The 23,443-nt window shown below is 40.7% G+C and overlaps 2 protein-coding genes across 3 annotated transcripts; both read left to right on the top strand.

The window, feature by feature from the left end:
- The first annotated feature begins 7,788 nt into the window (after positions 1 to 7,788).
- Positions 7,789 to 11,412, top strand: mrps17 (mitochondrial ribosomal protein S17). 2 transcript variants are annotated; one of them, XM_047378640.1, is made up of 3 exons: positions 7,789 to 7,905; positions 9,665 to 9,808; positions 10,766 to 11,412. In XM_047378640.1, the coding sequence occupies exons 2-3, from the start codon at positions 9,686 to 9,688 to the stop codon at positions 11,066 to 11,068; spliced, it is 426 nt and encodes a 141-aa protein (XP_047234596.1). In that variant the 5' UTR covers positions 7,789 to 7,905; positions 9,665 to 9,685; the 3' UTR covers positions 11,069 to 11,412. The 2 variants fall into 2 exon arrangements, with proteins under 2 accessions (XP_047234596.1, XP_047234597.1); XM_047378641.1 differs by lacking the exon at positions 7,789 to 7,905 and adding an exon at positions 9,191 to 9,332.
- A 134-nt stretch (positions 11,413 to 11,546) lies between these two features.
- LOC124876114 (protein NipSnap homolog 2-like) lies at positions 11,547 to 21,615 on the top strand. The gene is made up of 10 exons (XM_047378639.1): positions 11,547 to 11,822; positions 12,844 to 12,953; positions 13,071 to 13,116; positions 13,215 to 13,309; positions 14,916 to 14,986; positions 15,787 to 15,927; positions 16,030 to 16,061; positions 16,509 to 16,603; positions 16,862 to 16,945; positions 20,503 to 21,615. Exons 1-10 carry the CDS (start codon positions 11,731 to 11,733, stop codon positions 20,565 to 20,567), a joined length of 831 nt encoding a protein of 276 aa, XP_047234595.1. The 5' UTR covers positions 11,547 to 11,730; the 3' UTR covers positions 20,568 to 21,615.
- Positions 21,616 to 23,443: the final 1,828 nt, after the last annotated feature.

Raw genomic sequence — 23,443 nt, forward strand, 5'->3', positions numbered from 1 at the left:
GTGTACACACACAAAAATACTTTAATAAACTCAGGATGCAACAATTATTAATCATAATGACTAATTGTTAACCACCTTGATAAAAATGAAGGGAAGTTTTAAAATTGTTAAAGCTGTTGGACTAAAACCTTTTTTAACAACAGCAGTAAGATTGAATCTCCATATTCATTGAGAAAGTATAAAAATGTGAAATCTGATTAAAGGGAGATAATATTCTTGCAATCATGTTTTATCAATCATTGGTGTCTAGTGCCATCTTTTTTGCTGTGGTGTTCTGGGACGCCGGAATAAAGGTGAAGGACGCAAAAAAAAAAATTCATAAAAAAAGGCCTATGGAGTAGTTGCAGCCAAAGATTACTGCACCAGATGTGTTAAGGAGCGCTACAACACATCTTTTCTGCTTGAAGCTGTCAGACTTTTTAACCTGCATGTAGCCTCCAGAACTGTGCGTCCTGGATAACTGCAATTTTATCTATTTTATTGAGTGTTGCGTGTGTGTCTCTTAGACTTTTATTGGTTTATATTGTTGTGTTTCATGATGGGGCAAATGAATTTCCTCTTTTGGGATCAATAAAGTCAAAGTCAAGTCATTAGTTGTGAAGTCAGACATGCCAACAAAATGACTTTGGGTCAAGATAAAGCTGCCAGCAATGTGACATTTCTCATGTGTTTTGCTGAATTTAGCTCAAAGCTGAAAGATATTATTGAAAACAGAGAAGGATCAAACCAGACCCACACACACACACACACACACACACACACACACACAATCTAGAGCTTGTAAAGAACATTACTGTGGTCTCTGCCCAAAAGACAAGTTGACCTGTCATGAAGCATCGCTTACCATCTTCATTACAAATCTTCAGAAGCTGATATTAAACAAAGAATTTAACAGTGTCAACAGTGTGTAAAACAAAGGACTAAAGAGATAAAACAGATTGATAGAAAGACAGACAAGGCCTAAAGAGAAACCATCTGCCTCTTGATCACCAGCTCTCATTAAATTTTGGAAGCAGCCCAAAGAGAAATTCTTTCAATAACACTTAATCAGCTATGACAACGAAACAAGCTTTGACTCAGTGGTGTTGCATACAAACGGCCCCCCTAAACTTCTTTTTTCGACACACCTCTTTTCTACTAAACATGTTCTGCCTGTCTCACTATTAATATTGAACCCTGAAGGCTTTAAGCTGACTGAACTTTAAGACAATCATAAAAAATATTAACTAATGTGGCATGGAGGCAATTTTCCCTTTATTTAACCAGGAAGTCCCATTGATATCAGAAACCTATTTCATAAGGGAGACCAGGCCAAGACAGCAGCCACACAAATCAGAAATAAGTAAAACAAACAACTAATAAACAAATGGCACGCTGATTCAACAGTGACCTTTCAAGAAAAACAAAGACATTAGTTATAGCTTCAACCTAGGTTTTCTTTGCGAGTAAAGTAAAACAAGATTTATTTCTGAAATAAAAAGCTAGATTATCTAGATTAGACATATGTTTGTTAAACAAAAGCTTCTCAGTTGTTCAGTCTTAGATAGAGTCGGCAAGATAGCCTTTGTAATTCAACTCTGACAGGTTTAGATGGAAGGTTTTTAGCCTACATAAAGACTTTAATGTGTAGAAGTCAATAATCATAAACAAAGTATTACAACCTATTTTGGTTTAAATGTAGCCATTTAATCAATTTTCTAGCTATAAAACAATTTCAGATTAGGTTCTTAGGGCAGGAGCGGAACAACACCTGAAGGAGATACTGATTGACTTACAGAAATTTAACATCGGCAGGCACACCTAAAAGTCATATTTCTCTTTTATTCTCTACATCCACTTTACCTTCATGTCTGAATGGGTCTTCAGACATGGCATTGGTCAATCACTCCTTCCAAATAATCTAATTTGTTTCAAAATATATTAAATCTGAAGACCAAATCTCAGACTAGAGAAAGTAGGCCACCATCATTCCTGCATGTAATTCTGAAAACAGAGAATCTGCTGATTAAGAGGTCAGTATGTTATCAAAGAAAACGTTCATGTATGGCCTCACAGGCCTCTGTGTTGTATCACAGCAGCAGGGCTTTCACATGATTCACAGCTGATAACAAGCTCTGCCAGTCTGCTCATATCTGCAAACCCTGGTTGCATGTGCATTAAGATATGAATATGGATATATGGATACAGTTTGATGTGTGACTGTAAAAGCAATAAAACCAGCTAATTTCACCATAAGCGGAATGCTGAAAGGTGATTGATGATGGTCACACGTCTCATCTCAGCATCAGTTCAGCCTCTCTGTGTTTGCCAGACAAGTTTAACAGGAAACAGTTTGTACACAGACTCTATGAATTGTCTCGGTGTTCTTGTATGAAGGAAACTAAAGTTGGGTAATGCTGTAATTCTGGCAGGAGTAACCCAAAGCTGCACTGCCTTAAATGGGAAACAGAGATGGGAGACCAGGGCTTTACTACAACATGGTTCTGATTAAGACCAGACTGACCTGCTTGTTCTTGGTGCAGAGCCACAGCCAGTTCCTGCCTGGAGACAAGGCTGTTAACATCATGGTGCATCTATGTTGATCTGTCAACCTTTCAGACGTTTATAAAAGCTCTCAGCTGTATCAGAGTTCCCCAGGGGCTCAAAGCATCATGGGCAAAGTACGTTAACCATAACCTCAGCAGGTTACTTATATTGTTGAGAATTTATTGAACTCACAGAAACTCACACAGGGTAGCACAGGGCTTGCATATGTATTCATACCCTTAAACATTTTTGCATTTTGTCACATTACAACAAATGTCAGTGTCATGATTCCGGCCCTTCAACTCCACCTTGACTGTGCTGATTACTCATTGCCTTCACCTGCACTGGGCTGCTCCTATTTAATCAGCTGCTCGTCAGGGCTCTCGACCTGTTACTGACTACATTATCAATTTCCATGCCTTGAAGTCTAGTTGTTTTTGGAATAATGAAGCCCTGGTTGATGTTTTTTACCAGGGTCTGTCAGATGATATCAAGGATGAAATTGCTACTCGTGACCCTCCCAAGACCCTCGAGGCCTTAGAAAGGCTGGCCACACGGATTGACCAACGCCTTCGTGAACGTAAGAGGGAGAGGTCATCATCTAACTATCAAAGACGAGTCTCAACCGTCCAGGTCAGTTCAAGCACTATGCCCCAAGTCTTCACTCCTCCTCCTGTTAACACTGAGGAGCCCATGCAACTGGGCAGGACCAGACTCTCTGCTGAAGAGAGGGATAGGAGATTCAGGAATCAACTATGTTTTTATTGTGGAGAGAGGAATCATCGGGCCTTTAACTGTCCGTTAAAAGGGCAGGCTCAGTAAAGTTCGGGAGGTCTTTGTTGAGCCCTATCCTCAGGTCTCAGAACCCTCCCCATAATCGGTGCACCATCAGATTTCCCGACTCTCCTGAAAATAAGGAGGTACCTGTTTTCATTGACTCTGGGGCTGATGCTAACTTTATTGATGTCAGCCTAGCTCATAAGCTTGCACTGGAGTTGGAACTTCTAGAGAGACCACGTGAGATTTTTGCTATTGATGGGCATCTCATTGATCAAGTAACTCGCTGCACTAAGCCTGTTTCTGTACTCATTTCAGGAAACCACCACGACAGGATCATGTTTCTGCTAACCAGGTCTCCAGAGATTCCTGTGATTCCAGAGATTCCTGGCTCATCAAACACAGTCCAGTCATCAACTGGCTCACTGGTGAGGTTCAGTCTTGGGGGTCATCATGCTCCACTAATTGTTTGAGGGAAGCCCCTATCATGACATCTCCCCGTGAGATCAACCTTGTTTATCCAGACTTGTCTAAGGTCCCTAAGATTTATCATGATTTGTGTGAGGTATTTAACAAATCTAAGGCCACTTCTCTACCACCCCATAGAGAGTACGACTGTGCCATTGACCTTCTCCCTGGTACTACCCCTCCTCGAGGCAGAATGTATTCCATTACAGGTCCTGAGAGAGAGGCAATGGAGGAATACATTTCTGACGCCCTCAAGGCAGGACTTATTAGAAAGTCTTCTTCTCCTGCGGGTGCAGGATTCTTCTTTGTTGGCAAGAAGGATGGTTCACTTAGACCATGCATCGATTATTGAGGTCTAAACGAAATTACAGTTAAGAACAGATACCCTCTACCTCTCATGACTTCTGCTTTTGAGCTCCTTCAAGGTAGTACTGTCTTCACCAAACTGGATCTGCGTAATGCCTACCATCTGGTCCACATAAGAGAAGGAGACAAATGGAAGACAGCTTTTAACACCCCTTCAGGTCATTATGAATACTTGGTCATGCCTTTCGGGTTCACCAATGCCCCAGCCGTCTTCCAGGCATTGATTAATGATGTTTTAAGGAACATGCTAAACAGATTTGTTTTTTTATACCTTGATGACATCTTCATTTTTTCAAAGGATCTTTCTACCCATATCAAACATGTTCGTGAGGTTCTCCAAAATAAACTATTTGTTAAGGCCGAGAAATGTTCATTCCATCAATCATCTGTATCCTTTGTGGGCTTTGTCATAGCTCCTGGCAGAATTCACATGGACCCCTCAAAGGTGGCTGCAGTCCTGGAATGGCCTGAGCCATCCAGTTTGAAGGAACTTCAACGTTTTCTTGGGTTTGCCTATTTTTACCGCCGTTTTATCAAGGGATATAGTTCTGTGGCCGCCCCTCTTTATCAACTCAATTCTATAAAGACTCAGTTCAAATGGTCCTCAGAAGCCAAACAGGCCTTTGACAAACTAAAACATCTCTTTACCTCAGCTCCTATTCTGCGTTTTCCAGATTCATCGAACCCTTTTGTTGTGGAGGTTGATGCCTCGGAGACTGGGGTCGGCGCAGTCCTGTCGCAAAGGTTTTCAGACGATGCTAGGTTACATCCTTGTGCTTTTTTTTTCTCGCCGGCTTTCGACCTCCGAGAGAAACTATGATGTTGGGAACAGAGAACTATTGGCTATCAAACTAGCGTTAGAGGAATGGAGGCACTGGCTTGAGGGGTCCACACATCCTTTTACTGTGTGGACAGACCATAAGAACCTGGAATATCTCAAATCTGCCAAGAGACTTAACCCACGCCAGGCTAGATGGTCACTATTTTTTAGTAGATTTAACTTCACCCTAGCCTATCGACCTGGCAGCAAGAACATCAAGCCTGATGCACTTTCTTGACTTCATCAGTTTTCTGTCTGTCCTTCTGATTCTGTTGATCACGACTACATCCTTTCCCCCAAGACCAGGCTAGCTCTTACCAGTATCGAAAGCCTGCTCAAGAGGAGTCATCAGAGAGAACCACCTCCTGTTCAGTGTCCTAAGGGACTTCTGTATGTTCCTGAGGAAATGGTGTCTAAAGTCCTTCAGTTCTGTCATGGCTCTAAACTTTTCTGTCACCCAGGTATTACTAGGACCCTGGCAGTGGTCCAGTCAGGTTTCTGGTGGCCCACACTCAGAAAGGACACGCGAGAGTTTGTGTCAGCATGTACCACCTGCTCCAGAGTTAAGCCCTCAAGACGCCCTCCAGCCGGTCTACTAAGGCCTCTTCCTATTCCACACCGACCATGGTCCCACATCTCTATGGATTTTGTCACCGGCTTACCTCCTTCTCATGGTAACACTGTACTCCTCACTGTGGTTGACAGATTTTCCAAGATGACCCACCTCATTCCTCTCCGCAAGTTACCCTCAGCTCCTGTACTCGCTGATGTAATAACCCAAGAGGTGTTTAGACTTCACGGCATTCCCCGTAACATTGTTTCAGATAGAGGACCTCAGTTCATTTCCCGTTTCTGGGGTGAGTTTTGCACCCTTCTTGGCATTGACGTCAGCCTTTCTTCAGGTTTCCATCCTCAGACGGACGGCCAGACAGAAAGGATGAATCAGGAAGTTGAGACCAAATTACGCATCCTATGCATGGATGCTCCCAGTCGCTGGTCACAGAATTTACCATGGGTGGAGTAAGCCATCAATGGATTACCATCAAGTGCCACAGGTCTGTCACCATTTCATGTTGTTTATGGCTATCAACCGCCTATTCTCTCTGTTCAGGAAGGGGTTACCCAGGTTCCTGCTGCCCATTTAACAGCACGTCGTTGTCTCAGAGTCTGGAGAAAGGCCAGAGCATCTCTCTGCAAGACCTCAGCTGTCTATGCCCATAATGCCAACCGTCACAGATCCCAAGCTCCAAGATACCTGGTGGGTCAGAAGGTCTGGTTATCCACTAAGGATTTACCCATCAAGGTAGAGAATCGCAAGTTGGCACCCCGTTTTGTGGGTCCTTTTCCTATTGCCAAGGTCATTAACCCACTAGCTGTGCGTCTCAGTCTACCTTCTTCATTACGTGTGCACCCCACTTTCCATGTCTCCAAGGTCAAACCTCCCGCTTCTGCATCTGGTTGGTGGAAATATTCTCTGTCCCCTGTTCCTGGAACCCCCAAGACCTCCTGTTGTCCACTTCCCCTTCCTCCCCGGCTGGATTTCAGTTCCCTGATAAACCTCCATTCCTGTCCTTCCTGTCGGACCGCTTCAGTGGAACCTCTTCTACCCAATTATTATTTTTTTTTTTTATATTAAAACTTTTGGTTAACCATTCTCTTGTCTGGCTGCGTTTTGGGTTCTGGTTGAGTTGCTTCATCATTACAGTCAGTGTAGTTTTAGGGGATAAAATGTTTTAAAACAACAGAAAATGGTGCAGAATTGTGAAATGAAGGGAAAATTAAGTTTCCAAAAATTTTCACAAATAAAATCTAAAAGGTGTGGTTTGCATTAAATAAAACAAAGTTCAACCAACTGGCTTCACAAATCACCTCATTGGTAAACAGTCTACCCAAACAGTCCACCTGTGTATAATTTAAATCCAGCTGTTCTATAAGGACCTAAGAGGTTTGTTAGAGAACGCACTGCATCATGGAGATAAAAGAACACAGCAGACAGGTCAGGGAGCGAGTTTTGAATAAAAAGCCTAAAACAGAAGAGTTATTTTCTGAAACAACATCTCAAGCTTTGGGATTTCACTGTTCAATAAATCATACAAAACTGGAAAGAGTATGGCAAACCACAAACCTACTAAGACACGGCAAACCACATTATCTGTTCTGCTGGGGAAGGAGAGAAGCAGCAAAGAGTTAACTCTGGAGGAGCCACAGAGATCCAATTTGTTTATTTTACCACCATTATAAGGTCAAATGTCCGCTTTGTTCACTGCCTGTCTGTTTTGGCCAAGTTGTCTTGTCTGCTCCAGTAACTAAGGTTGGTGTGCACCTCTTTAAATTAAAAACCTTGAAAAAGACAAACGTTTTTCTTCTTAAATCATGACCAGGGTTGTGTTGTAATTGTGAACATGTTAGCTTGGTGACATTTAACTCAAACTTCAGGGCTGAAATGTGTGCTTTGTACTGATTAATGCGTCTTTGGTTTACTTAAGATTATTCTCACATGGATATTGTGTACTTCTCTGGGATTAGAAAGTAGATTTATCAAAACAATATACTGTGTTGCTAAAAATGGCAGTCATCTGTGGGTGAAATGACAGATTTATGTAATGTTTAAAATATTTTATGGTTAGTTTAGCTTTTATGCTGTTACATTTTGTTATTAGATGACCTAATGGGAGATTTGCTCTGTGGGACTTTAAGGTTACATTCAGTTGATGTTTTTACTGTGTTTCCATAGTACTAATATATATTTTAATGATTTCATGTGTCAGTGGAGAGGGATGAGGGATCCATCCATCCATCCATTCATCTTCTATACCTATTTATACCTGCAGGGTCAAGGGCTGGTACATATCTCCAGCATTCATTGGGTGAGAGGCGGTGTAAACCCTGGACAGGTCCCCAACCCATCTCAGGGCAGCACAGAGACCGTGCAGGTCACACCTGAGAATGTAACCAGTGAATGTTTGTTACTGTGTTTTAATTTGCAGAATTACAATTTTGTCTTAAAAGCAGAAACATCATTCATGTTTGTAGAAGAGTTGTTTCTCTGCTGCCATCTTGTGGAATGGCTTCAATCTGAATTTCTTACCAGGAGTCCATTGCAGAGGAAAAAACGACAATCTTTTTACTTACACTTAGCAAATAAAACATAACTTTAGTTAGTTATCTGGGTCATGTGAAGAGTCGTTTAATTAAACTTAACAAACTTAACAAACAAAGTGCTTCTCATTCCTTTGTTCCATATATTTTAACAGTGGAATTTGTTAACTGGAGACATTTTGGCCACTTTGTTTTACAGCAACAGGCTGAAAAGTTTACATTGATGAATTTTCTTTGGTTCCAGTCTTGTCTTTCTAAAGTTGAAGTACAGCCATTTATGCTGCATATCATACATTTTATTGGAGTAGAAAAAATCTTTATAAGGAATGTCAATGATGGCAGTTTTTTTTTTAGCTTTAATGGTGTTAATGTCACTTAAATGGCTGATAAATCTGCAATTAAGGTCACAATGAGTGAACTAATTAACATATAATTTTATTACTGCAAAAGAGAATTCCACGATTCAACTGCTGGGATTTAATTTAAATACTATCCAGGTTGGGATAAATATGGAAAAAGAGAACAGATCTTGTAAATATATTTGTATTTCAGGAATTAATTCCTTGTTTCATTCTGGAACAGTTGCAACCATCCTTTGCTCCATCCATCAATCTACCTATTCTTCCATCTATTGGCTCTTCCATTCATCTGGGTGTTTGTTAATCCATCCATCCATCCATCCTTACAGTCTGTTTTTTCTGAGGGTTTCATTGTGGAAATATCTGCTACAAATGCATTGTGAAACTTTTTATTTATACTTTAAAACTAGGCAATAACTTCCTAAGATATCTGGAAATTTGAATATAGAAAAGTATGAAGTTTTGACATGAATAATTCTGCTGGGATCCTGTATGGGTGAAAATTAGTGATAAACTCAATATTATTTAAAACTCCAAAGTATATATTTCAAGAAGCACATGATGAACCAGTAATACAGAATATCTTAATGTTTGCATTCAGGTTGTAAATATTTTTAAAAAGAAGTAAGTAAATCAGGAAAGAAGCAAGACATATAAACATACTGAGCTGTTCCGTATTACTTAGAAACATCAGCACATACGTCTCTATTTGAAGAAATTTGCTTTAAATGAAGAAATCTATCGCGGAATTTCGAGGTTATTTTGCTGCTGCAAATTACGCTCCTTTCCAGCAGGCGGCGGCAGTGCGCCGAGACGTCATTTAATAAACCAAGAAGAAGTCGACATGAGGAGCATGGAGAATAGCTACAGCTGAGGGATTCTTGACCTTTCTAACCTATTACTTTAGCTTGGTTTCCGTGAGTTAATTTTACGCATTTTATAATTATTGGTAATTCTTAATCATATCACAGTCTTTTTTTCTTATTGACGCTTTTAAAACGAATGTGGTTGCGATGTTAAAGCTGTTATAAAGCTAAAGGCTCGTCCCGTCTCCTTTAGGTTATTCATGATTATGTGAAAGATTTGTATAAATAAGGTTGAACAGTAGGACATAAACAATGCAGTTCTGATTATCAATGAAAATATTTAAAACGTTGCCTTCTCAAAAATCCAGTTGTCAGCGAATCGGTTCTCACGCCCTTCATTATGTTTTCGTTTCATATAGTTTTGTTTTTCCTTTTCCCTCCAGGGTTCAGTAAAGCTGAGCAAAATGTCAGGTAAAACGGGTTCAGTCCATGCCAAATGGATCATCGGTAAAGTAATTGGGACCAAGATGCAGAAAACTGCAAAAGTGAGAGTGACAAGACTGCTCCTGGACCCCTATCTGCTGAAGGTGAATCTATAGCTGTAATATTTCAGACTGATAGCTTTATGGAAAAAACATAAACAAGGGGCATGGGCTTTATTGTATTCTTTTAGAGCTGTACTGGTCAGGCTTTGTCTCTGAGGTATGACCTGCCTATTTCACTTTTGACTTATAATGCCTTTCTATATTAAAGTAATAAAAAGGGAATCAAAGATCCTGATGTTTGTTGACAGTTTATGGAATAAAAAAGGTTGGAGTTTTTAGTTTTGATGTTTAATTAATTGGAGAAAAATGAGATCTTTCTGTATTTGACCTGCTGATCACTGATCAAGGGAAAGTTGGCTCATTGATTTGTGCATTACCTTTTTTCTAAAATACAGTTAACTTTTTTCAGCTTTTTTTCATTACACTTTCCTTTAAGAAATGAAATAATGTTTTTGCCGTGTATTAGGGTGAATGCCCTTTTTTTTTTAAAATTAAAAAAAAGATTTATAACGACTAATTTTGAGGAATCATATCTTGGACTGCAGGGAAAAACATCAAAGAATTCAGGGGTTGTATTTAAATATGTTCTTTTATAACAACCACCAGCTCCCAGTAGGGCTTTTACTAGAGCAAACTTTTTGGTTTTTAGATTGTCATTCTCTCTTGTAATGATTCCATAAAGTACAATTTACCCTCTGTAAAATATTATATCTTATAGCTACTAAGATTGCTTAAGGAGCTGTATTTTATTTTTAATAAATAATTTTCCAGCCTGTAATCTTTGTTTTCATAGTATATAAACCAATAGCCAGTATTTGATAGCTAAAGATAACTAACTTCTACACTTTGCAAAATAATGTAATTTCATTAAACTCTAATTTTGACAGCTAAATCCTAAATATTGAATATATACTTCTGCATAAATGTGTTTAACCAGAATATGTGTATATCATTATGCATTTAAAGGTAACTAAATGCACCATGTGTTTCCTTTGATAGTACTACAACAAAAGAAAGACCTACTTTGCCCATGATGCTTTGCAGCAGTGCACTGTGGGAGATATCGTCCTCCTCAAGGCTCTACCTGAGGCAAGATCCAAACACGTGAAGCATGAACTTTCTGAGATTGTGTACAAAGTGGGCCGGACGGTCGATCCTCTGACGGGAAAAAGTGTTGCAGGAACAGAGTTTGTGGAACCTCTGTCTGACCTTCTGCTTGAAGAGAAGACTTCACTTTCAGAAAAACTGAAAGAGCTCAACATCTCAGCAGCAACCCCATCTGTACAAACTCCCACTTTATGACAGAAAACAGTTTTCTTTAATGCCACTCTGTAATGTTTTTGCTTCAAGAGTTAATAAAAATACAAGTTGTCTGTGCAACAAAAATGTGCATGTAATTTACACCTACTCTAATAGATTGATTTCCAGAATACAAATCTTATTTTACAATGTGTCAGGATTTCCGGGAGGTCTTAAAAGTCTTACATTTATCTCAATGTTGGGACTTCTTAAGACTGAACCACAGACAAGTTATTTATTAGTGTTGCAACATCAATTTAATGTATTGCGTAGTCTGATGTACTGAAAACTTTTGAACACGTGACTGACTCAGAGGGTAATTTACATATTAAAACAACATAAAAATATGCATGCGTATATGAATGTTCTTTTACACTAGATCTGCTTAGGTGAATGTTTTAGAAATTAAAAACCAACAGTAGATCAAAGCATAAAACCCGTAAAGAAAGTACATATAAACAAATAAAACATGCACTTTGTCAACCCCGAACAAGATGATACGCTGCTGAGCAGCTGTAAACATGTGATCCTGTGTTTGTGATGAAGGGAAGCACGTTATCATCCTGCATTGTTCCTCGGGGTTACGTCCCACTGTCAGCTGCTCAGTAAACAGCCCGGACTGCGGCTGGCTGCAGCCTCCGACTCCCAACTGCCTCCAGACAAACATGGCGAGCAGAGTCCTTCAAAGAATGGCCACCGGCCTTCACAGAACGAGAACCGGACTTAAGGCCAACGTCCCGGTCGCCGTCACCTTCAGGTTCGAGTTAGACAGATGGTACCCGCTGATTCGGAGGTGTTTCTGCAGCTGAAAGTTTGCTCAAAGTTTACCCTAATGTCAAACTCTGGGATGCTAGGTGGCTAAGCTAACGTAGGGACGTTGGTGCGTAACTAGCATTAGCCGCTTAGCACTAGCTCTAAACTTGCTAACTTTTCGCTAATTATCACCCTGATGAAAAGTTAAAGTTCGGATGCTGGTGCCGGTCGTGATTACATCTGCGAACCTCCAGCTGCATTTAGTTGACGATAACAACACAAAGTGTGAACTGAGGCTGTCAGTCACAAAGTGACTAAACGTCAAGGTCAAAACAGTGAGACAGTGCACAGCACAACTTGTTTTGATCAATATTGATGTGCTTTCCTCAGTGGAGCTCTCTTTAATACAGCTTTAACAAAGTAATTACTATACTTGTTCATAAATATGAAGAAGTTTGGACTGTTTTAAAGGAATAACATAATCAATGAGTTAGTCCACGTATGAATTTTCTAATTACATGCAGTATAAAACTCAGGAAAAAGCAAACAATGAAATATTTCTAGCAGTTGCTGAAAGAATGAGGGGACACACTTTATGAGTCAGTATTTTAATTATTTCTCATATCAGATTATTGTTAATCTCATGCTTTTTAAAGGTACCCATTATTTGTGCAATAGGCTCAATTTACTAAATGGGGCACATCATATAGATCAATTCCACTCAGACTGATGTTTTCAAGCATTTATTTCTGTTAGTTATGATGATTTCCGACTTACAGCTAAGGAAAACACATTTAAGATTAGAAAATTTCATCAGGCCATTGAAAACATTTTAAATACCTGCTTAAAGGTTATTTTAATCTGACAAACGAGCCTCATCTGAACGCTTATTCTGAGTCATTGAATATCTGTTGATGGTTTTTAAGGGGTCTGAAAGAAGGGTTCGGTGTAAGAGCTTTTTGGTTAACCAGGCAGATTTTTAATACTGTGCACCAGAAAAATTCAATTTTTTATGTTCTCCACAGGGGGCTCGCAGGACTTAAATCTCTTTTTGTGAGAAAAGTTGACCCCAGAAAAGATGCTCACTCTCATCTGCTTTCTAAGAAGGAAGACAACAATCTGTACAAAATACAGTGTATGTATTGTGGCCCTGTATATATATTATTGCCCCTATTATCAATAAGTCCATGAAATGTAAGGTTTTTATGTTTTCCTTTTGTTATTTGTCCACTTACCTGTTTTTCCTCAACAGTTCATAACGTTAAACCAGAGTGCCTTGATGCTTACAATGAACTTTGGTAAGAAACTCCCCTTGCCTGATTGACCACTCTCAGAGGCTCTGTTAAAGCTCAGGTTTAGTACATTCCTGCACATTTCTATGTGTATCTGCCCCCAGTGAAGCAGTGTTACCTTCCATTCATGCTGATCCTGAATACCCCTGTGAGCTGGTGGGCACCTGGAACACATGGTACGGAGAGCAGGATCAGGCAGGTAAGAGGTTGCAACATTTCCCAAAATTAAACAGGTCTCTATATTGCTTTTGATAAACCTACTTAGCTTATTAGATTAATAGCTTTTCAGTTAGAATGTCCAGTGGAAGCAAATGTGTTTTTAAAAGAACGTTCTCATTGATAAATAATGAATCTAGACCCAATATACTAATTTCTACCAATAATTATTGCAGCTGCTACAGGAAATGTTTCACCTTTGGTCTGTCTGGGTATTTTTTAAATATTTGGGGCTTGAAATGCACAGTGAGCTGCATAATTTTACTCTCAGCCTTGTTAAAATGATGTGAAACCTTTTTTGCACAGGAGGCACAAAACAAGAGTTTTGTGCATCCTCTGCTTTCAGTGTTATGCTACAACTGTAACTCAAGGAGTTGCTCAAACATTGAAATCGTGAGCTTCATGAGTGAGACAGTGTTTGCATTTCTGAAATATCAAGTTAGGCTGAGTTTGTTGTTTTTATATTAAAAAACTTAAGAAATTGCATATTTTCCTGGAGAAAATATTTGAATAATAGTTTTCTGGGATTAAAGTTTGAAATGTTGAGTTGAACCCTATGAAAATGGACAAGAACACATTTATTTACTTTATCATTTTAAAAGCTAAATAAATGTAACCTGATAAAATCCTAAAGCTCTAATATTTTTTTGTTACATAGATTTTTGGTGTTGAATCAAAGTGTATACAGGGCCTTGCAATAGTTTTTAAATCCCTTCAACATTTACACATTTTGTCACAATTAGGGTGGATATTATTTATTTCTAAATCTGACTAAGAAAATGTTGCATCTAGCAAAAAAACACTACATATCCCCCTGAACACACCATCCCAAAACATAGTGGTAGTGGTAGTGGCAGCATCATGCTGTGGGAGGTTCCCCTTCCAGCAGAATGACTACAATGGAATGGTTTAAATCAAAGCTTATTAACTTGTTAAAAGTCCAAAACTAAAACCAATTGGGAATCTGTGACATGAGTAAAATCCATTTTCGTGGTATCCATTGAATTTGACTGAGCTTGAGCTATTTTGCCAAAAGAAACAGGGGAAATGTTGAGGCTGTTAATGTTCAAGGGGTATTAATACTTTCGAGAGGCGGCGTAATTAAGTAGTTTCTCTGCTCTCTGACACAAACCAGCAGCGTCACAGCTCTTATATTTAGTTAACAACAGCTATATTTGTCTCGCACTTTTTCTGGCTGTTGTCCATTTTGTCCTGTGGTCACATCTTGTTACTCCTGAACTGTAATCTGACTCTAATGGCACAGCACTGTGATGTTAAGGTGGGAAAGGATGCAGAAGTTAAACAAGAACAAAATGTGAACCTTAAAATCCCATAGCACTGCCCTCAATGGAAAATAGGGAGGAATAGCAGTGACCTTTGGTTTATTCTCAGCTTTCATTGTGGTGGGCTTTGTTTTCGGTCCAACTCGTGAATAAAGCTGCGGATTTCACAGCATTATTTATGACAATCTATGTTGTGAGGTGCAAAGAGAACTAACTATCGTTTTTGATATGAAGGAATATTTGGCCCAGAGGAAAACATATTGCAGAGCTGCACTATTTCTGGCTCTTCTGCTCCTTCTATTCTAGTTCACCTATGGAGATATCGGGGAGGATACCCGGCTCTCACCGAAGTCATGAACAAACTCAGGCAGAATAAGGTAACAGGGGCCCGGATTAGTTCAGCTCTCTGTACGCTGCTGACCTGAAAGCCAGAGTTCACAGGCCATAAAATAGACCCTCAGACCAGTGTTTAGTCCACATGTTTTATCTGTGGTTCTCCAGCTGTTTTCTGTCTAGTTAACTTAAAAGGATATTTCCAGAGTTAGAGAATCAGTCGTGTGTTTGGTAAGTATAGTAGTAGAGTCAGTTTCTGCCTGATTCATATTGTTTGTGGTTACTTTCCAATAATAGACACATAGGTGTGTGTACCGATGCAGACCGTAACAGAATATCCCGTATATTTTATATATATATTTAAGATTAATATCAAACATTTAGGAGAAGAATTTATTGGAATTTTGCTCATTTGAAAATTATACTTAAAGAATTTTTATAATATATTGACTGATACTGGTTTTTACTAAAACCATTAGATTTATTTATTTATTTATTTATTTTTTTGTTTCTGAACAAATTTTTAATAAGACATACTCCAAAGCAGCTGCATGAGTTACATGATTTTTGTGATTTTATTTTATTTGCACTTTTAAAACTGGATGTAAATTTAGATGCAGCCCAATTATTTTTCTAGTTCAGTTTTCTCAGATTACATTTGCTTTGCTGCCCTTGCTTGTTTGTTTTTGAACAGCATAAAAAAAATCTTCATTCACTTAAAACAGTTTAGAATCAGTGTAGTTGTCTTTGTTTTGAAGTCACTCCCCTGAATGCTTGTCTGTTTTAGATGTTCAGCTCTGGATTCATTGATTAATGGATTTGTTTTTATTTGTCCCTGCTGTAGGTGTTTATGAACTACAGGGATGAGAGGGGAAAAATGCTGCTGTCTCGTAGGAATCAGCTGCTGCTGGAGTTCAGCTTCTGGAACGAACCCGTCCCTCGTCCAGGACCAAACATCTATGAGCTCCGATCGTACCAGCTCAGAGTAAGACTCTCTTTGTTTTACTCTCGCCAGCTTCCTTCAGTTTAAAGGATCGTTTTTGACTAGAAAGCTCAAACATTGTCTATTTTCCTGCTGTAATTCCAGCCAGGGACAATGATCGAGTGGGGAAATTATTGGTAAGACTAACTTTTCTTTATTTTTACTCCACAAATATGAAATAGTTTTCCTCATATTTTTAACATGACTAGTCATTAGATATATTTTTTATTAATGTTCAGGGTCAGAACCTCTGTGGACAAAGCAAAAAAACTTAGATTGAGATGGTTGAATTAAATCTGATTAATTAAATATAAAATGTAGTCTTGAACCTGATTCTTTTATTACTTTTGCAGTGTTTTTAGGTGATTTTAATTATTTACTAAAGTGTAAACATTAAGTATGATCACTCTATCCCTTTTTTATGCATGATTAAATTATTAGTGAGACATTTACTTGTTGCTAGAAATCAATCAAAGTGCAATGAGTTAAACAGTCATCTAACCACAAACCTAAACCAAAATAAGGTACTGGTAAAACTTTGTCATGTTAAACTGCATCATTGGTGCTAAACTGATGCTCTGCAGGGCACGGGCGATTGAGATCCGCCAGCAGAACCAGGAGGCTGTTGGAGGCTTTTTCTCTCAGATCGGAAGCCTTTACCAAGTTCATCACTTATGGGGTGAGCAGAGTTTCCTGCAATAATAAACCGGTCTTAAACAGTTTTTTATTTTTTAGATTTTTCCTGTTAAGAGGCACAACTTTTGTGTCTGTAACTTTAAGGAATAAAACCATTTTAGTGTTATGAAATTGAGAACTCCAGTTTGAAACTTGTTGCACAATTCAACACTTTCTCAGAATAACGTCAGTAGGCTTGAAACTGTAAGTTCATTTTAAATAGTCAACCAATAAATAAATTTTTTTTTTTTTTTTTTACCAGCTTACAAAGATCTTCAGACCAGAGACAAAATTAGAAATGCAGCATGGCAGCGGGATGGTTGGGATGAGGTTGTTTATTACACAGGTAAGTTGGAATTTTCACTCTTAACTCCCCCGCTGTTATGTTCCTGATAACCAGAGATGCAACAATAGGAGTTTTCATTTTCACAGCTTTGAGCTGCTAATTTTGCTGATTTCTTTTATTTAACAATTTTTAAATGTTTTTCTATCATTTTTTTTTTTTTTTTTGTACCGTGTCCTGTCCGGCAGAATATCGCTCAGAATTGTTGTCTGAGTGCCAAGAAATTGCCCAACAGATTTACTTTCACAAGCAGAGCATCACAGCTAATGCTTTAAAGCTCTGCTTGATATTTATAAAAGAAACTTTATTATAAACTTCTTTGGGAATATTTCAATTGGTACGGACACGGAGACTGAAATGAAAAGGAAAAAAAAACTCAAAAAAGAGAGAGATGGGGGAGAAAAGGAGGAAAGAGTGCAGGAGAGAAAGAAGGATGAAGAGAATACAAGATTACACCCTGCTTGCTTATACACCTGCAGCTGTTTTTTTTTTTTAACAAAATAGTACACGGTAATTCTGAATGTAAAATGTATTTAGTGAGAGGTGCAGTCCAATATAGAACATCTGTGTATCTGTCAACACCTGAAGCTTAACACCTGTGAGTATGGGTGTGGACGCGCTTTTGTATACAAGGTTTCTCCACAAAAATATGCAATAGCGAGTGTGAGGACCAACAGGCCTGCCCCATGGTCCCTGGACGGACACTGAGGAGATCTGAGCCACAGACATCTAAAGGCCCCCCAAAGCACAGGAACCCCAGGAGAACCACCGCTTGGACTACCACAACCCCCCCAGAGAAGAGCATTGGAGAGTCCCAGGGGAACCACCCAGCAGCGACAGTGCAGAAGCCCCAGGGAGCTGCAGCGACGAGCCCACTGGCCCCGCCGACAGCCGTCCACACCCGAGCAGATCCAGCCATGGACCCAGAGGCCCAAGAACCCGGGACACACCACCCCCCAAGCAGAGGCCCGACAGAGCCCAGGGGGACGGGCCCCGGCAAGCGGCCACTGGGAGTGAGCCAGCACACACCAAAGCACCCGGCCTCGGACACCGTGAACCACAAGTACACCAGCGGGCAGAGACTCCAACCACCGGCAGGTGGTGTGGCGGGGAGGAAGCTGATCCAGGAGAGGGAGCAGTCCAAGACCCAACCTGTCGCAAAAAAAAAACAGGCATACACAGTCACAATCACCCACCCTCATGCATACACAAAATCACTCACACCCGACGTAAGGATAAACAACAATGGACGTAATACACTCACTCACACTCCCCACGCATACTCTATACTCCCAGGTCCAGGCGACGGTACCCCCTAAGGGCAACCAGCCCCCGGACCCAGGAGGTGGTCCCCTTCCCTCCTGGGGCAGAGGCAGGCAGACAGCGCCGGTACTGCCCAGACCCGGGTGACCCCGCCCGGCTCCCGCCCCACCCACCCGACCGCCAACCGCAGCCCAGCGCCCGACCCCGGGCCAGGACCACAAGAGGAAGCATTGGAAAAAAGGCCACGGCGGCCCCAGTTACCGGGCACCCCGCCAACCCCACCCGCAAACCCCGGGGGTGCCCCAGCCCGCCGGCCACCCGCACCCCCGCATGGCGCACCACGACCATGCGGGGGACGGGTGGCACCCCCGCATGGCCACCAAGCAGTCCAGCCGGCCAGCCCCTCCATCAAAGCGGGGCCACATCCCAATCAACGCCGGCTAAGACCCCCCCGCCGGAGCCCGGCACCCCCCACCTGGCAGATCAGGGCCCAAAGCCAGGGGCCGAGATCCAAGGGAACCCGAGCGATCCCGAGAGAGCCGAAACGCCAGCCCAGCACCAGACAATCCCCAAGACCCGAACCCCAACGCCAGCCCAGACCTGACTAGAGGGCCCAATCCCTCTCCCGGACACCGACCACAGATGGGAAATAGCGAACGGGGGTGTGAAAATACCCGAAGCCTGCCTCCGCCAGCTCCAATGTGGTGTTGATGCGCAAATGTGCCCCCACCAGCCCCCCCAAAACAAAGCCTCCCCATGAAAGTGCACCCCCACGAAAAGAAGACCTGCACCATCCAGGTCCTAGAACATGCCCAACACCCATACCCCTGCCAGAAGCAGCCCTGCAAGAAGACCCACCCCGTGGCCCACAAAAAGCAAGAGAGCCCACAGAGCCAAAACCCATCCGGAAGCCGAGACCAATCCACCCCAAGACCAACCCTGGCCAGCCCGCACATTCGAACCATGCAGACCCCTCCGAACCCCCTCCCCCAGACAGAAAAGGGACCGGCGTCACTAACCGGAACTAAGAAAAGGAACCAGAAACCGAGCCGGAACCACCCAAGACCAAACAACGCCCTCAACCATCCAAGGCCAACCTACACCCACCCCAGCATTCGAACAACTCCCAGAGCACATAAGACATTGGACACCCAGGTTGACCCCGCCCCCCCCCCTCCCACAGACCCTCCTCCCCACCAAAAGAATGTGCTCCTATAAGGAAGGAGCACCTGCAATGAGATGGGACCTACCCGCCAGTTTCGGAGGCCCTTATGCCCACCGATACACCAAAGGTCCCCGAGCCAGGGCCGGGCGCCCAGGCATGCACCAGCCCAAAACCCCGGCGACATACCCACCAGGACCCAAGACCCCCAAGGCCCAGCAAGGAGCCCAGCCCGGGGGGCGATACGCCCCAGGAACCCTGAGCCCCCAAGCCCACCCCAGACCCACCCAGGAGCAGCACGGGCACCAGGCCAGTGACCTATGTCCATCGGTGCAGGCCCCCCAAAAGCATCACATGCAGCTACCAGATGTTCCCCCCAAGAGCCACCAAAGCCCCACCCCGGCCGGGAACACAGCCCCCAGCGCCAGACCCCCCAGCGATCCCAGCCCAGGGACACCCAAAATGCCCCAACCCAGACACCCCCCCAAATCTGCCACAACGCCCCACAGGATGAACCCAAGGGCGCACTAGGTGATGTAGCCAATTAAAGGAGCCCAGAGAGATTGATCTGATGCGGAGGCAGAGGCTGTCTCAAGGCTTATATAATCCAACAGAAAATTTCTATACTGATTAATATTAAGAAGGTTTTTATTTTTCCAGTTCATGAGGATAGTTTTCTTAGCGATGCATAAGGCAGTGAAAACCATGTGAACTGAATTTGTCTCTACGATGACATCATCTAAGTTGCCCAACAAGCAAACTGAAGGGGAAGGTGAAATATTACATCTCAGACACTTTGATAAGTCTTCACATATCAGGCACCAGAACCTCTGAACGGGTGTACATAACCATAGTGCATGGATATAATTATCTGGTATATTGCTTGTGCAGTGTAAGCAAATATTGGAAGGTGCCAAGCCCATCCTGAACATCCGTTGACCTGTATAGTTACTCTAAGAAGGATTTTATATTGTTTATTTTCTATCATTTCTGCTGTGACAAGTCATTAATTATTTAATAACTTCTTTAACTAACTTTAATAATAAGAAAAACTTTAATAACTTCAAACAAAAATATAAATCTAAACCACTGAAATATCTGTTGGAACCTTTTTTCTTATTTTTTCACTCCACAGTCCCGCTTATTCAGCACATGGAGTCCAGCATAATGATTCCCAGGAAGACGTCCCCCCTGAAGTAACCACCGACAGAACCAATCGGCGCTACACCTACTCTGACCTGTGAAGTATAACCAACCACCAGAATGTACACTGCCTGGAAATTCAGCACAACCTAAATATAGTTTTCCTTGTTTCGGTTCTTTTTGTTTCTGAAATCTTTCTACCTTTTTTCTTGTTTTATTTTTAAGAAATTTGCATCAAAACAGAATTTGACAAGTTACTATAATTACTGAGTTACTGAGTTGTTAGAGTGCAGAAGAGACAGTTACTGATTTGACCTTCTCGATTCTGTCATGAAAATGAGATGAAAATTAAAATGATTCGTTAGCTTTGTAGAAAACCAAAACTAAATCCCTCAAAACAAGCAAAAACAGTGAGCCTTAAATGTGGTGATTTCACTAAAAGAAACAGGCTCTGTTTTGATTTTACTCCCATTTTTTTCTTAAAACTTGTTTACAAAACTTTATGTATCTGACGATGGTGTGAAGCTGAGATTTGTTTCAGAATTATTAAGCTATTATGCTAAAAATGTTTCAAGATTCTCACAAGTTGAAGTTCACAAAACCACCGAAAAATATTGTAAAATAAAGACTTTCAGCTCTTGAGTTCCATCTGAAAACACATGATTTGCTGAATCCTTTGCTTTGTTTTCCTTCCTTCTTTGTTTAACTGATCACACCTCCAGTTTCTTTCTTTAACATCGTGACACTCCTGGCTCTCCCAGTTGTGAAAACAATGCAGAGTTATTAAAATGTGTTCTAATTAGGCAGAGCCAATGAATATTTGCAGAATAAGCTACTGTACACTGACTGGTTTGGGCTTATTCCAGTACAGTAAATTAATATCATCATTGTTAATGTGTGTTCTGAGATTGATTTTTAAGCAATGCCACCATGTTATTGGTAGGAGGGCCTATTGAACAACCCAAAGATATGGTCTCCTGTGTCTGTAAAGAATCTGGGTCTTTAAAATCACCTCTTGTTGTCAGATTAGTGGCGCCCCAGAGTGGAAAATATAAAATGTAGAGCTTTAGTTGTACATATTGAATAAAATGTCTCATTCATAGAAGGCCTTTAGCTCTCCTGTGTTTTTTTTTTACCACATAAAATTTGACTTAGCACACATTTCCAATGTTCTTGATGCTGAATGCCTCTTACACTCAGATTGGACATCATTTAACCAATCGACAGACTCCTAGGGAATATAAAGAAGATCTTGTTACACTGGAAATTTCAATTGAATTAATTATACAAGGCACACCATGATGTTGAGGTCTTATATATCACGCTAAAATTTCCTAACAAGCTGTTGAGCATATGCTGTTCATTTGCTGTTTTGTTGCTTTAATTTACATATTTAAAGTGCCTGTGACATACCTTTCCCACAAATGCAAAAATTGAAAGAAAATATCGAAATATTGAAGGAATTGGGCAGTAATTTAAAAGATTAAAGATGTGATAAAAGACAATTGTGCCTCAAAATAAGCATATTTCTATGTTAAATTTTGCAACTCCAAAATCGCCAGAAAATGACATCAAAGGGGAAGTCTCCGGTCATTCATTGTGTGAGCGTCCATGAACAATCAATGCCATATTTACTGTAACCCTGGATTTACACTGTATCTGCCATATGCAGATAACGCAATAAAAGCCAGTGATAAATGCGTTAGCAAGTCCAAAACAACTCATTCTGTGGAAGTTAAACCAGTTAAACTGATACATTTTTAATTTTATGAATCCATGGGTGCATGGGTGAGTTTACTGAGTGCAGTGAAGCTATATTTGTTTCTTAGTTTGGTGCATTTAATGTTTAATTACACGGTTTATATTGCCTTAGTTATTAACCCAGTAACTGAACTAATTGAAATAATGTTAACAACTGCTAATATATGCACGTGTATATAAATATATGTGTGTATTCAATAATGTACCGAGAGCTAGTCTGTCTTTAATGAATTATTTTTGAAAATCTGGATCTTGTGCATTCATGCATATTGACTCTGACTGTGCTCCAGCATCCGGCAAAAATAGACTCTGGTTGAATAGATGGCCGGAGCACTTCGCAGCACTTATACTTTGCCATCTGATGACATCTGACTTTCTTCTCCTGACTCTGATGCGTCTTTTTGTGATAGTGACTGAAATACATCTAAAGAAATAGTAGATTCTTCGCTGCTGTCTGTGTTGCTGGCAATTGTAGCAGCAGTCAGGTTACGGGCCCTGTCCCCTTTGATGTCATAAAAAAGCCCAACAAAATTGCAAAATGCTGTTTTAGTCGAATTAATGACCATAAATATCAACTGTTCATTTCAGTGGCATGAATGTACTTTTTAAAATATTTCATCATGGTTTCTTTTCATAAATGTAGTTGGATGTGTAATGAAAATTTGATGTCACATGCACTTTAATGCATGATAGAGTTTAGCTTATGGAAATATCTAATGGTTTGCTTTAATGAATAAAACAGAGTTAAGTCAGGTGGGTAGAAAATGTTATTGAATAATGGATTTAGATAGTTCAGTTGTGCCTTTGGCTTTAATAAAACATGTACTAATGTGCCGGCTGTTCAAAATATATCTGGAAATCTGTCCGGACCTTAGTCATTCTCAAGCCCCAGGTAAATTTCACATTTTGTCATGTTACAACCACAAATTGAATTGGATCTGATCAGAATCAGCTTTATTGACAAGGATTGTGTGCACAAAGAAGCAAGGAACTTGACTTCAGTTTCAAGCGTTCACAATGTGTACATATGTGTATGTATACCCCATAAATGAATATATATTGTCTACTCAGGCTGTAAAGTGTTCATTCTGTTCAACAGAGACAGCCTGGGGGAAGAAACTGTTTCTGTGGCGCCTGGTTTTTGCAAATATTGCTCTGTAGCACTGGCCAGA

The sequence above is a fragment of the Girardinichthys multiradiatus genome, chromosome 11, assembly GCF_021462225.1.
Source record: "Girardinichthys multiradiatus isolate DD_20200921_A chromosome 11, DD_fGirMul_XY1, whole genome shotgun sequence".
NCBI lineage: Eukaryota > Metazoa > Chordata > Actinopteri > Cyprinodontiformes > Goodeidae > Girardinichthys > Girardinichthys multiradiatus.

Bases quoted from the DNA above. Each gene is read 5' to 3' on its own strand.
- mrps17 (XM_047378640.1), top strand. From the start codon at position 9,686: ATGTCAGGTAAAACGGGTTCAGTCCATGCCAAATGGATCATCGGTAAA. The intron at 9,809-10,765 runs GTGAATCTATAG...TTCCTTTGATAG, and splicing joins TGGACCCCTATCTGCTGAAG to TACTACAACAAAAGAAAGAC.
- LOC124876114 (XM_047378639.1), top strand. From the start codon at position 11,731: ATGGCGAGCAGAGTCCTTCAAAGAATGGCCACCGGCCTTCACAGAACG. The intron at 14,987-15,786 runs GTAACAGGGGCC...TCCCTGCTGTAG, and splicing joins ACAAACTCAGGCAGAATAAG to GTGTTTATGAACTACAGGGA. The intron at 15,928-16,029 runs GTAAGACTCTCT...CTGTAATTCCAG, and splicing joins TCCGATCGTACCAGCTCAGA to CCAGGGACAATGATCGAGTG.